Source organism: Fukomys damarensis, unplaced genomic scaffold (genome assembly GCF_012274545.1).
Source record: "Fukomys damarensis isolate Sample0158 unplaced genomic scaffold, DMR_v1.0_HiC HiC_scaffold_11, whole genome shotgun sequence".
In the NCBI taxonomy this organism is placed as follows: Eukaryota; Metazoa; Chordata; class Mammalia; order Rodentia; family Bathyergidae; genus Fukomys; species Fukomys damarensis.
Genome location: NW_022900923.1, coordinates 499,139 through 513,013, shown reverse-complemented (window position 1 = coordinate 513,013; position 13,875 = coordinate 499,139). Strand labels below are relative to the sequence as shown.

The 13,875-nt window shown below is 38.6% G+C and overlaps 1 protein-coding gene across 1 annotated transcript in view; it reads left to right on the top strand.

Annotated features, from left to right (window-relative positions):
- LOC104875218 (dynein heavy chain 14, axonemal-like) overlaps positions 1-13,870 on the top strand; it is a 55,745-nt gene extending 41,875 nt beyond the window's left edge. Inside the window, 6 exon segments of the mRNA XM_019210408.1 lie at positions 281-447; positions 1,332-1,676; positions 8,311-8,652; positions 9,134-9,379; positions 9,381-9,504; positions 13,785-13,870. Coding sequence (XP_019065953.1) covers positions 281-447; positions 1,332-1,676; positions 8,311-8,652; positions 9,134-9,379; positions 9,381-9,504; positions 13,785-13,798 — 1,238 coding nt within the window. The 3' untranslated portion in view covers positions 13,799-13,870.
- The last annotated feature ends 5 nt before the right edge of the window (positions 13,871-13,875 follow it).

Genomic DNA, 13,875 nt, shown 5'->3' with positions numbered 1-13,875 from the left:
TTTTTTTTTTTTTGATACCGGGGATCGAACTCGGGTCCTTGTGCTTGCAAGTCAGGTGGCAGAACCACTAAGCTAAATCCCCACCCCTGTTCTTCTATTTCTATACTGTTAACTCCACAGTTTAAACTTACCTTTAAATTCCATCTATCAGTGTATTGTCTAAGTACCCTAATAGATCGGCCTCCGTCCTCAGTAGTTCTAGATGAGGTCATAGATATCATTAAAGTGCTGCTCTCAATAGTACTTCTGCAAATGCTAACTTTTGAATTATATATTTCAGCTGCAATTACTCCTCTTTGCCAAGATCCCCGTCTGTCCATCTTTACTGGTTTGGGTACAATTATAGATTTATCTAATAATATAGGAAGTATAATAAAATATAAGAAGCAGACCAGATGGCCAGATCGTCAGATCCTTTTTGAAATGGACCCTGCCTACCAAAATAAAGTAAGTTTTTAAAAAGTTCATCTTAGGGAATTTTTGGTTTAGGGAGCAGAAACCCACTGAAATTCTTAAACAAAGGGGATTTATTGAAAAACTAGGAGTGTCATTCTCAGCTTACCTCTCCATGTGTCTTTCCTATAATCTCTTATCCCTGCTAACCACAGTGTATTTTCTCCAACTTCCATGTGGAGATGAGCTTTCTTTTTTAGGTTTGTCAAGATGTTTACTTGCCATCCCTCAATTCATCCACCACTATCTAACTGGATATTTTTGTTCAAATTCACAAGAGAACCTAATTGGCTTAGCTTGGGTCAGGATTTGAGCCTACACAAATTAGCTGTGTTAGGAACTGGGTAAGGTCACAGAGTGTGTGGGACTGGCCCTAGGGCTGTGTATAGAGGTCACAGTGTACAGGACTGGTCTTCTCTAGGGGCAGGTGTGCAGGTCACAGTGTATGGGACTGAGTTTCCCTAAAGCCACGTGTAGAGGTCCCAGTATATGGGCCTAGCCTAGCCTAGGGTCATGTATAGAAGTCGCACTGTATGAGACTACCCTTGCTTAGGGCAGTGTGTAGTCCATATACTCTTACACAGAATGAGAAATAAAGAAATAAATAATTGGTGTCTAAAGGATATGTCTCAAAATAGCATATTAAGTATAAACTTAAAGAGCCTAGTAGGCCTAAAAAGCCAAATATTAGAAAACTGTGAAATTTTTTACAATCTTATGTTTCCATTATATCTGGTATTTAGTAGAGGTTCTGAACAAAATGAACTCCACATAAGACTATTATTTTATCTTAATAGAAACTATCATCATATTAAGCCATACTTTTTCATTCTTATAATAAAAATTCTTTCCAAATTTTCTAACGTTTTTATTTACAGATTGTGAGCTTCCTGACTATTATTGGTAATTCGATGAGCCTTGTTAATATTTACAGCTACAAGTTTCTAAAGTATTGTACTATGGTGGAGAAGGCCAAAGCCCTAAGCATGAATATATCATCTATGGGAGAATTAACTTCAGCACAGTTTAATACTATACTGCATAAATTCAAAAACTACTTTGGACATATTGTGACTATGGCTATTGAGAAACGCATTGGCATTTTCAGTGTTTTAAGTTTTGATTATCAGTCAGAATGCTTACTGTATATCGATAACATCATACATATGAGCCAGGACCTCTTGCTGCATATAACTGAGGGAAAAAATACAAGCCTACTGGAAGTAAGTACTTTGAAGATTCTTCTTGAATAAGAATATTTTGTGTTAGATTATAATTTTAATATATGCAGTCATAAAATATGCATAAATATTTTCCTGGGGAAATTCCAATATGGTGTCATTACATTTGTCTTTTTTGCTTTAATATCTCTTCCTCAGAAAAACTCTCTGACCACCATATCCAAAATGGCACCCCGTATTATTTCCTACCTCTTTTCTTTGTCTGTCTTTATAACGTGAGTCATCACTCTCTGAAGTGATGCTCCATCATTTGTTGTCATCTCACGCACTATACTGTAAGCTGAATCAAGTTATGGAATGTCTCAGAGAAATCTCCCAGTACAAAGGCATAGTGAGGATTCACTATATAGTGGGGCTTTGTTTTTTCAAGGAAAGCTTCTTAGAGGATAGATTATTTCTAATCTCCAGTGATCTGGAGTTGTGGAGATTCTAGAGCTCTGAAAGTATGAAAATCTGGGAGGACCCAAAACCAGGCTTCTTCATTGATTATTCCTACCTGTCACACATCTAAGTTTCTCAGATAAGTACGGGTCCTAGTACACCAATCATGTCCACAGAGGCATCTTCAGTTGTACTCAGACATGTAAGCATATGAATTTATAATAGCTACTATTCATTCATTCATTTTTTTCTATCTGATCCCAAGTATTTATTAAACCTTGATTGTATGCTAGACATTGTGTTAGTCCCTTGGCATATAATAATGACAGGAATAGATTCATTCTTGCATTCAGAGTCTAGTAGAAAATATTTGTATAACTAATATAGCCTAGATATGGCCATAGATAATTTTCTAGAAAAATATTCACATCTGAGGAGAAGTAGGAGTAGTGTGAAGACATTAGTAGGAAAGGACAGCACTACACTAACTTAGATTCAGATGAATATGACAGAAAAAAAGAAAATAGCAGTGCCTAACACACATTAGAATCTAATTTCTCTCTCAGGTAGAAGTAGGAGGGGGAGAGGAGGGAGAGAAGAGAGAGAGGAGAGAGAGAACTGACAGTACAGTGGCCTCATGAAGTCCTCAGAGACGTAGCTGCTTCCGGCCACCACTCTGCCTTCCCTAGTGCATGATGCTCACGCACATCACCTAAGATGATTGTCCTGTCTCTGCCCATCATGTCCTCATGCCAGGCACCAGGATGGAGGAAGGTAGCAAAAACAGAGAATCTCCAAATTCTACCTTTAAGGATATTTACCTGAAGCATATCCCACACTTTTGCTTGTGTATGTAGGAAAAACTTAGCTATGTGCTCTTTTCTAACTCAAGAATGAAAACTTTTAACTGTTAGCATAGTACTCACACACCTCCAGGAATTATCACTAAGGCGGTGAAAAAAGTGAAGACTGAGGTATGTGCTAAGCAGATACTGTCACATCGGGAAGTGGGATAGAAATTGAAGGGCCAGAGAGAGCAAGGTACACTTGAAAATGTGAATGAATCCAGTGTAGTGTGAGTACAGTCTGTGAAAAGGAACTGGCCAGAGATGAAGTAAGAAGTTGGGTGCAGGACTTTGTTACTCATGTCAGGGATTTTTTATGCATATTGAAGTGTTTATTTTTTTTCCTCATTGAGTTTATTGGTACATTTTAGGTATACAGTACAGGGGTTTTAGACATTATTCTTAAAACTATAGAATCAGTGCAATGTTTTAATCAGAGAAACAGCATGACACAAGTTGCATTTCTGTAAGGACACTCTGGCTGCAGTATAAGAATAGATTGAAGGAGGATGTGGTGGAAAGAAAGCTTCTTCTGTAATCTAGAGGAGATGTGAGGATAGCCTGGACCCTGGTGGAAACATGGTGGAGTCTGAGAAGTAATGGAAATGAGGTGTGTGAAGGAGATGGCTTGGACAGGATTTGGTGATTGACTATGAGGAATAAGAGAAATACAGAAGTCAGTCATAAGCTTTTGGTTAGATATCAGGCTGGGCAACAATGTAGTTCAGTAGGAAAAGGAACATGGTGTTTGTTAAATTGTTATGGTTTACATCTAAAATTTTCCCTAAATATCTCACGTGTTTGGAAAGTGTTTGGGTCAGGGAGGTACTATAGCAGACTTGTGTTAAGCAGGTGAGTCTGGTTAGAGGTGGATCACTAGGGGCCGGCCCTGAGTAGGTTCTTGTCCTTAGTTCCTCCTCTCCTACTATGCTTCTTGGTTCCATGGGTTGAGCACCATTTCTCTGCCATGCCATTTCTGCCTTCGAGCTGACCTACCATGGACTGAATCCTCTTTAAGACATGAACCAAAATAAATCTTTCTTCCTTTAAGTTGCAGATGTCAGGTACTTTGTACCAGAGACAAGAAAACTGACCAATACAGAACTTGGTACCAGAGAATTTGAGTTATTCTGTTACTTTATCTTACCATGTGATTCAGAAGCCTTTGGAATTGGCTTGGGGGTGGTGTTGGAAAGGTTTGGAGGTGTGGGTTAGAGAAATCTTAGAATGCTGTAAGCAGAGTAAGCATAGATTGATGGGAGGCTCTGGCTGGAACTCAGCAGTTCCCAGCATGTTGATATGAATGCAGACAGTAAAGGCCAGGCTCAGGAGGTTTCAGTTGGAAATGAGCATTCTATTGGTGGTTGGACTGGAGGCCATGTGTGTTATGCTCTGTCAGAAATTTATCAGTATTTTGTCCATGACTGGAGATATTGTGGGAAACAGATTAAGGGTGGTGGACTAATGAATCCAGTGGAGAATATATCAAAGTAGCCCAGGGTTCAGGCTGTGTGTGGACACTGGTGGTTGCTTTTGGCCAGATCTACAATGAAAATCAGGAGCAAAAATCAGATAAGAAAACTGCAGTTTCATCAGAAAGGAAGTGGCAAAGTAGAGGTCATGAAAGTGAAGAGCATGGCTGCTGAAAAGACTGGCCAAGGACTTTGCTTCAGATCAATCGGAAAAATGCCTTGATGGCATCTCAGGAATGTGGAAGGTCTTACCTTTGCAGGTTCAAGGGCACAAAACTAAAAGTTTTATTTGAGAATAGAGCCTGTGGCTTTCTGCTTAAGAAGGGACAGCTAGTGAATTGGTTCCTTGGGTCTTTTTCTCATAGGGCTCAGCTGTCTAGGCCCTCAGAGGCCTCTGTAGTCGTGATCCAAGGGTGGTCTGGGTATTGCTCAACCTGCCAGTGGCAGAACCTGGCATCATCCTGTGGTGCTTGTTTTATAGGTAGTCAGAATGCAAGAGTTGTGGAGACAATAAGGCTTCCACCCAGATTTCAGAAGAAGGTCTGGGAGGCTAGGCAAAGAACCTCTGAAAAGATCATAGGTGAAATGTGAGAGTGATCGGTGGAGACCTCAGGATACTGGAGATGCTAGGAACATGAGATGTCTGCTGAGGAAAGCCACAGGCAGTGAGCAGAGCCAGTATAAAAGAGAGACCATGTCAGCTGCAGCCAGCAAGACCGAAGAACAATCCCTGCTATGCGTTAGTCTTGCTTTGGTCTGATTCTTTTATATTCCCCATTCCTCCTTTTTGGAATGGGAATATTTACTTTGTGCCATTTTATATTGAAAATGCATAACTTTGTTTTTCAACTTTCTTGAGCTCACAGCTGAGTTTGCTTTTAATCTCAGAGGAGATTTTGTATTTGTATTTTTCAGCAATATTGGAACTGTTAGGAAAAGTTTTCTTTTTTCCTCTCTCATTGAGCTTATTGGTACATTTTAGGTATACAGTACAGTTACATTCATCATTGGGATCTTGTACCTTTGCATGACAGGTCTTGGTTCTCATATTTGCCCCAGACCCCTTCCCTCCTTTCACCCCTCCTCCCTTCCCTATTTACATTTTTTCATTTTCTCAGATTTTTTTTCTTTTCCCTTATTTCTTTCCCCTACCCTTCCCACTTCCCTTACACCTTTAGCCCTTTTCTTCCTATTTCACATTGTCATTTATACCATTAGGATCTTATTTACAATTATAGTTTTTCCACAGTTTTCAATTGATAATAATTGTGCCTCAGATAAACCTCATTGGCTACGATACTGTTGCTGTGCAAAGCTCAGTATTGGAACTGTTCAGACTTAGTGAATCTTGGTGATGAATAAATGCATTTTTTCATAATGAGATGAACATGCGGATCAGGAGTAGAATGTTACAGTTCGGCTCCAGAATGTCCCCTCAGTGTCTCATGTGTTTGGAAGGCGATTAGTCACTGAGGGCACTAAACTCATCTGCGGATTCACCCATTGAGTTTTGTAGCTGAGCGTACTATTGGGAAGGGAGGTCTGGTAGGAGGTGAGTCACTGGAAGGATATATTCTGCCCCTGGTTCCTCCCTTTTCTCTCTGCTTTCTGGCTGCACATGCCCTTCTACCATGCATTTCTGCCACAATCAGCCCACTTTTGACTGAATGCATTAGAAACTGTGAGCAAAAGTACGCCCCCCTAAGGTGTTGGTGTTGTGTATTTTGTCCCAGTGACACAACAGTGACTAAGACAATGGCGATCAGCTAGTACGATCTCAAGCTTCTTAGCTTAGGACCTGTTTTGTGGCCTAACATATGATCTACGTGAAGATTGCCCCATATGTCTTTGAGAGGATCTTGTATGCACTTGCTATTGGATGGAAGACTTTATATGTCTGTTGGCTTCATTTGGTATGTAATGTTTCTGAAGTCGATGTTTTAGTATTCATTTATTTTTTGTCTACATGAGCTTTCTACGTCACCCTCTCCTACCTCCTCCTTTGCTTTGTATGTTTGAGTGCTCCAAATTGGGCACATATGTATTTACAATTGTTCTATTGTCTTCATGAACTGACTCTTCATTATTATGTAATGAACTTTTGGGGTCTTTTTGTAGTGCTTGCATGTTTTATTTGACATATAAGTTTAGCTACTCCTGCACTCTTTTGGGTTTCATTTGCATGGAATAATGTATTTCTATCTTTCTATTTTCAGTCTATTTGCATTATTACAAGTGAATTAAGTCTTTTTTAGACAGAAAGTAATTGTTTTTCTTAACCATTCAGCCACTGTCTTTTGAGAAGAGAATTTAATCCATTTACATTCAAAGTAATAATCGATTCATATGGACTTGTTATTGCCTTATGCATTTAAGGACATATGTAACTATTGCCTTATGCCACTAATGCCACTTTGTTTTCTGATTGTTTTTTGATCATTTGCTCCTTTCTTCCTCTATTACTCTTCTGCTTTGCAGATATGTAACATTCTCTTCTGGTATGCTTTGGCTCCTTATTTTTTATTTTTACTTCTGTGTGTATTTACTATAGGTTTTTGCTTTGTGGTTGCCTGAGGCTTACAAAAAACCTATCAGGCTATTTTATACCAATAATAACTTAAATGATCACAAAAAGACTACACATTTATTTCCTTTCCTAGCATTTTCAAATATTAATGTCACTCTTTCACTATAGCCCTTAATAAAATATTATAGCTATTGTTATTTTAGTAGTTTTGTTTTCTAATCGTCATACTAATGATATGGGAGGTATAGACCATCACTACTATATTAAAATACAGTAAGTCCCCAACTTATGAACATTTGAATTGTGAGCTTTCACAGATACAAATGGACCTCGCCTTATGAACATTTGTAGATGTGAACAAATTGTGGCAGCAGCTCATGTGTGTGCTGCACACTCACTGTTGTGCTGTGCAGTGCTTACTGCACAGTGTGAGTGTGCAGTAGTATAGTGCTCAGTCAGAGCCCACCATGTCCAGGGCTCACGGTGTCTACTCAAAGCAGGCCCCAAATGTGATGAGTATACTGTCCCCATAATCTAATTACCGTCCAAACACAGGGGACCTTTAGGGAATACTCCGGATACAAACCACAGCAGACTAATACACATAATTAATTCTAGGCTATGAAGATTGAAGATAGAACTCATTTTGATTCCAAAATGACATAAAAATGTACATGAGTTATTGAGTCCTTACAACATGAAGAATTTAAAATTTTTTTAAATTTTAATACAGAAATGCAATTACTTCAAAGATTGTATGGAATGGGGAAAAGCATATAGCTTAGTGGTGTAGAGCATTTTTTTTATTATTTGCAAGGTCTGGTTTGATTCCTAGCACTGCAAAAACAAAATTTAGAATGATGGATGTTATACTCATGATGGATGCAAGTATGGTGGAAAAGAATAGGATTTGGAATCAGATTTTACTTTGGATCCTAGTTCTGTAACTAATCATGTTTCTGATTTTGGGCTAATCCCTTTGAGACTTCCTCTACAAAGTGGAGGAAATGACACTTAATTAGCATACATACTATTTGAGTAAGGTGAGCTAACATAACCTAAAGAACCTAGAACAGAAATGCTCAAGAGGTGGTAGCAATGATTATGCACCATTCACATTGTAGTCATACCATTTGTGTCACATTTATGTCATAGAAAAAAATTATTCACACTTAGTACTGTTTTAATGTCTTAATAGCATTGATTTTACATGATATATTTAAGTGCCTTATGTTAATAATAGAAATATTTGATCATGTTAATGCCCAATACTTAGAACTATGTCCCAAGTGATATCTTCATTTTTTCCCTGAAATTATAGAAGTCAGAAAAATTAAAAATAAATTTAAAAATAGTGAAAAATCACATAATTATAATTGTCATGATTTCAGATTGTAGAATCATCATTGCGACAACTGGAATGTGATCCCACTAAAATGGAAGAATTTGTAGAACATTTTACTTTTTTGGATGAAATCTCCTCAGAAATATCCGAATTAGAGAAAGAGTATCTGACAGTTTCTCAGCTGTATTCTGTTGTAAGACATTACCAGATCAACGTTTCAGAAGAGCAAATTGCCATATACACAATCCTTTGCATCAAGTTTAATCAACTAAAAACAGTTATAAAGTTCAGCAAACTAAATAAAGATGCCACTATAACTAAATTTAGGGATAATTTGGAAGAATGTATCACTGATCTCCGAGTGGATGTTAGTAATTTAAAAGCCAAAGTAAGCTTTTGGGTTTTTGTTTATTTTCATTAAAAACTTGATCTAAGTCTCATGTAATGCTATGAGTATGGGTATTTACTTTCAATAGAATCTTGGCTTAAATAATTCAATTCAAGTATTTTTAACCTGAGATTCACAGAATTTTAATGATTAGTGAATTTGAATAGGAAATAAAATTGCATCTCTATTGTCCGTAAACTCTAACTGGAATTTAATATTGTCTTCATCTCTGAATGAGGCCACAGACAGAAGCAGAACTGGTATCTTTTATCATCCAGCAGACGGTCAAGGGGCCCCGGGTGTGGAAAGGGCTAAAGACCCTGTGTTCATCTGAGCCTTTGTCTGGGATCAGTGATAATGATAGTCTTGACTTCATTCACCTGTAGTGTTAAGAATTATCTGTACACCAACACAATTGTCAATGAAATGTTCTGAGTCTGAAAGTCTTGTGCTCTCAGAATATCTTACTGTTGCTTTTTAGATAAGAACTCCTGTTCTGCTGTGTACCAACACCATTGTGCCAACAGCAAAGGAGATGATCCAGACTCTCTCTGAGGAGGCTGCCAGCCTGGCTCACAAAGCTAGAATGTATGCAAACTACCAGGATCATTTCAGTGACGCCCAGGCTCATATGCGTTCTCTCAATGTGGAAGAAATCACACAGATTATGCTCTCAGAGATCTCTGACATTGACTGTGAGTTAACTTTGAGGAAAATACTGTGGGAAAGCACAGGAGGAATGGGGCACGCTCTTCCGGGAGTGGAGGAACTGTTCTCTTCAGAGTATTGACGTAGACTTAGTGCAAAGAAATGTTTCCAAATGGCTGCATACAATCTTTGTACTAGAAAAAGGTAAGAGTATGTTTCTCAAACTCTTCTCCCCACCTGGGGTCACACACCTGGGGTCTCTGGGAAGCAGGTTCACCGTCCATGTTGAAGCTGCTGGACCTGTTCTCGGGCCTGAGTGTTGTGGCCAGAGATACTGAGATACAAGGGTGCAAGAGCCTAGGTAGGAACTGAGATTAGAGCTTCGCCCTCCTCCCCCAGTTAAATAGTTAAAACAATTTTGTAATCTTTAAAAGTTGGCTCCTGAATTTTCTTAGAGTTTTGGACAGAGATGCTTTGATGATAGCGGCTGCCTGCAGAATCTTTACCCAAGTCCTGTGCTATTTCTGTGCTATGCCTACAGCACCTTTGGGGCAGTAGGGTAGAGTGTTTATCTGGGCAAGAGATTGTTTCTGCTTTTTGCTAGGTTCTGCCCTTCCCTCCTAGCCTTACTTCTAGCTAAAATTTCTTCTCCAGAAAACACTTTGTTCTAATTTTGCAAACTGTTTAGAAAAAAGAAAAACTTATGGGAAATCAGTCCCATTGCTTTAACCTAACATCTGTTGTACGCATTCTTTCTCAATATTTTGCCACATACATGTTTTAGAGAATCATATATAAAGTAACAAGCAAACAAAATATACTTTTGCCCATAGATTCCCAGATAAAAATACACTCTTTTCCAAAGCACAGACTGGAAAAACCCAAACTTATTCTTTTTATCTTCTATTTAACCAGAAAAAAACACCTACCTCTTCAGTGTGGCTTTATAGAAGAATCTCATCTGTACAAGCTGACTTTTCAGGAATGTGGGTGTTGTTTTTGCTTTTTTTTTTTTTTTAACTTTATTCGCTTTATTTTTTCTTGTGTAAAACTCCTATGTTGTAGCTACTGCTGGAGCTTGTACCCTTTGCATGGAGACTTTAGTGTGGGTTTTTATAAGATGGTCAGTGAATTCCTGGTAGTTTTTATTTTTCTGTGTCCTCAACTTTGACTGTTTCTTCCACTTTTCTTTTACAAGCCTAGAGAGGGGTGATGAAGGTTGACCCTTCAACTGTGTAGGTTTTGAGTTTTGTTCCTCCATGGTTTTTAGTGCCAGAAGACAGACTAATGGTGGTATATGGCAGAGTTGTCACCTACATTTCCTACATGTCATAGTTTAAGTATTTTCTTTGTGAAATGATAGTGATGGTGGGGTTTTTTCCTTGATGTTCTTCCTAACTTAGGAAAAATTTTAAAGCCCCCACCTCTGCCAGTCTTCTGACTGTGTGTGTGGACCATTGTCTGTATATCTGTCTTTTCAGTGGAAGCTGCATGAGGAGAGCTAGCCCTCCCAGCACTACATTTCCCAGGATACCCTGGCTCTGATAGTCTTGAGTTTCAGTCATCAGTCCTGATGACTATTTTTCTTTATTTTAATCCCTAGTTAATTCTTATGGTGAGTGATGTTAATAAAGTTCCTTCTTTTATATTATAATGTAGACTAACAACTTAAAAACTAGCATTACATAATCAAATTTTAAAGAAAAAAAATCTTAATTTTTAAATTAGTTTGGTTAAAAACTATGATGAACATATTGTAAGCCCCTAAATTGTTAATTACAGGTTTGCCTAAAAATGACGTGGTAATGCATCTTAAGCAATCAGTGACAGATTTTAAGCGAGACCTGCCCATCATTGTAGCACTGGGAAACCCTTGCCCCAAGCCGCGGCACTGGGAGGCACTGCAGGAGATAGTGGGAAAGTCTGTGGCCCTTAACAAAAACTGTACAGTAGACAGTCTTCTAGCCCTCAAGGCACGTAGGCATAGTGAGGAAAACAGATTAAAATTGTAGAGGGGTCATTTAAAGTAGGCAAGTAAATTGACTAGGAGTAGGAATAAGAAAAATGTATGTAGCAAGTAGGAAACTAAGAGCATATTAGTAATAATAGGTGATAGGAGGTTATGTTTAGTTAGAGGTAGAGGATAGACTATTTGCTATGCTGTTACTACATAGGTTATGAGAAAAGTAATACTAGTTTCATATGTGACAAATTCCATTAACAGTGATACTTCTTTTTTTTTAACTTAAATTGAATTTATTGGTACATTCTAGGTAGACAGTACAGTTACATTCATTACTGGGATCTTGTACCTTTACATGCCAGGCCTTGGTTCTCATTTTTTCCCCTTGTCCCCACCCTCCCTTCACCCCCTCCTCCCCTCCCCACCTTCAAACACTTTAATTCCATTTTTACATTTTCTCATATTTTTTTCCTTTTCCCTTGTTCCCCTTCCCTATCCTTCTCACTGTCCCTACACCTTTGGTCCTTTTCTTCCTATTTCACATTGCTAATTGTCCTGTTAGGATCTTGAGTACTATTTTAGTTTTTCACACCAGAGAAACTATTCAGTATTTGCATATGTATGACTTATATATTTCACTTAGGAGTTTATCCTCAAATTGTACCCATTTACCTATGAATGAATCTACTTTCTCATTCTTTATGGCTGAGCAGTATTCCATTTTATAGACAAACCACATCTTCTTTATCCAGTTTCCAACTGATGGGCAGATGGGCTGTTTCTAAGTTTTAGCTATTACAAACTGTGCCGCTATAAACATGGGTGCGCATATATCACTAACAGTGATACTTCTTATAGAGGCAACATTTCATAGAAATGGAAAAATCAAAACTATTGGGTCCCATTCTGTATAAGGTGAAAAATTTTACGAGCATTGTAAGAGCATGGTACCAACAACAACTTTTATTATAAGGCAGGTGCTGCACCACTGAGCTACATCCCTGGTCCCATGGTCAACTTCTGTGACACAATCCTCCTCACTTTTTAATCATCCTATTTCACATTCTTCATGCTTAATAAAAATTTCTAAATTTCCTCTTATTCTCCTCGGTGTGAAGAATATATACTCTCTGTATATGTGTAAATGGCATTATTCATTCTAGCTTCCTTTCCTCTGCACAAATACCAAATGCCCAATTGCTTTGTGACATGGTTCTTACCTTATAACTCTTGCAATACACTCATCTAAGAAAATGCAGCTCTGATGGGCCCAGACTTCTGTGGCTTCCCTTTCCCTGCTAAATCTCCCTTAGGATGTGGCCCTCAGAACACACCAGTGGAGCACATACAGGCCTTCCCCTCTGTGCACCATCAGTTCTCAAGGCATAGGTAACGAGTCACTCGTGGAAAATCTCCAGGTCTATTCACCATAGTAAAAGCACTCAGAGAGGACGTCATCTCTACATCTCAATTAACTGGCTGGGTTTACTGTTTTTATCACTGGTTAAGAATATGAATCTACCCCTGTGCACCTGTTAGCTCTATGGGGCTAAACAAGAGCTTTTCAGCCTCCTCCTCCCCAGTTCTACTCTCCTACTTCCTTTCTGAGTCAGTGGCGACTCCATTCTTCCAGTAGAGTATATTGAAAACCATGGTGTAATCTCTGAATCTTCTCTCGCTCTTCTTCTCATCCGAGGTAAATCTTTCATATTTTCCTGGACTGTTGGCAGAGCCTCCTAACTGGTCTGTGTGCCAAAGAGGAACTCAGCAGGATAATCTAGATAATTTCAGAACATAAGGGTTCATGCCAACAGCTGAGTTTATTCAAATCAGCATGCTGAAAATCTAGCACAGTTTCAATGGCATTTTCATTTCAAAGCCCTGGGCTATTGGAAACATTCCTGGGCATGTGAAACTGATAATGAGAACTTGGCAAACAAGAGAAGCAGTAAGAAATGAACGAATCGGTGGACCAAAAAGGGAATGTCTGGTGTCTGGCACGGGCTGGTGACCTATGATATTTCAGAAGATTCCAGGACACTAGCCTCACCTTTCTAGCATGAACGGAGTGTGAAAAGGAAGTCCTGTGTAGTTTTTGGAGAGTTTAGATTAGTTTAGCATGCCATCTAAAAAAAAAATGAACAAATGTCATCAGCTATGAAGTAGTATAGCTAGGCACTTAAGGGACACACCTCCTGCTTGAAGTTAGTTACAGCAGTGGTCAGAGGAGATGACAGTCTTCCGGTAATCTTGAGTGAATTCTAAGAATTCCTGGATGGTGTTAGTCATCTTGTAGAAATATGACAACTTATCCAATATAGTGTAGGTGCAAGTGAAAGGCCCTGAGTTTGATTCGTGACACAAAAAAATGTCAGCCATGGAGTCTCAGGTCAAGGTATAAACCTACTGGCAGTCAGGCCTTCAGGTATACCTTTTGAAATGTGCATTTAAGTCTTCCATTTTAAGTGTTTCAGGGATTATTTGTTCCACTGGCTGTTAAAGAATAATTTTCTCACTTTAGATGTTTCAATATGAACATGAAATAAATGAAGTATCCACCTCAGCCAATAATGAAGCTGCTCTTGAAAAAATGCTGTCTAAGATTATTGATC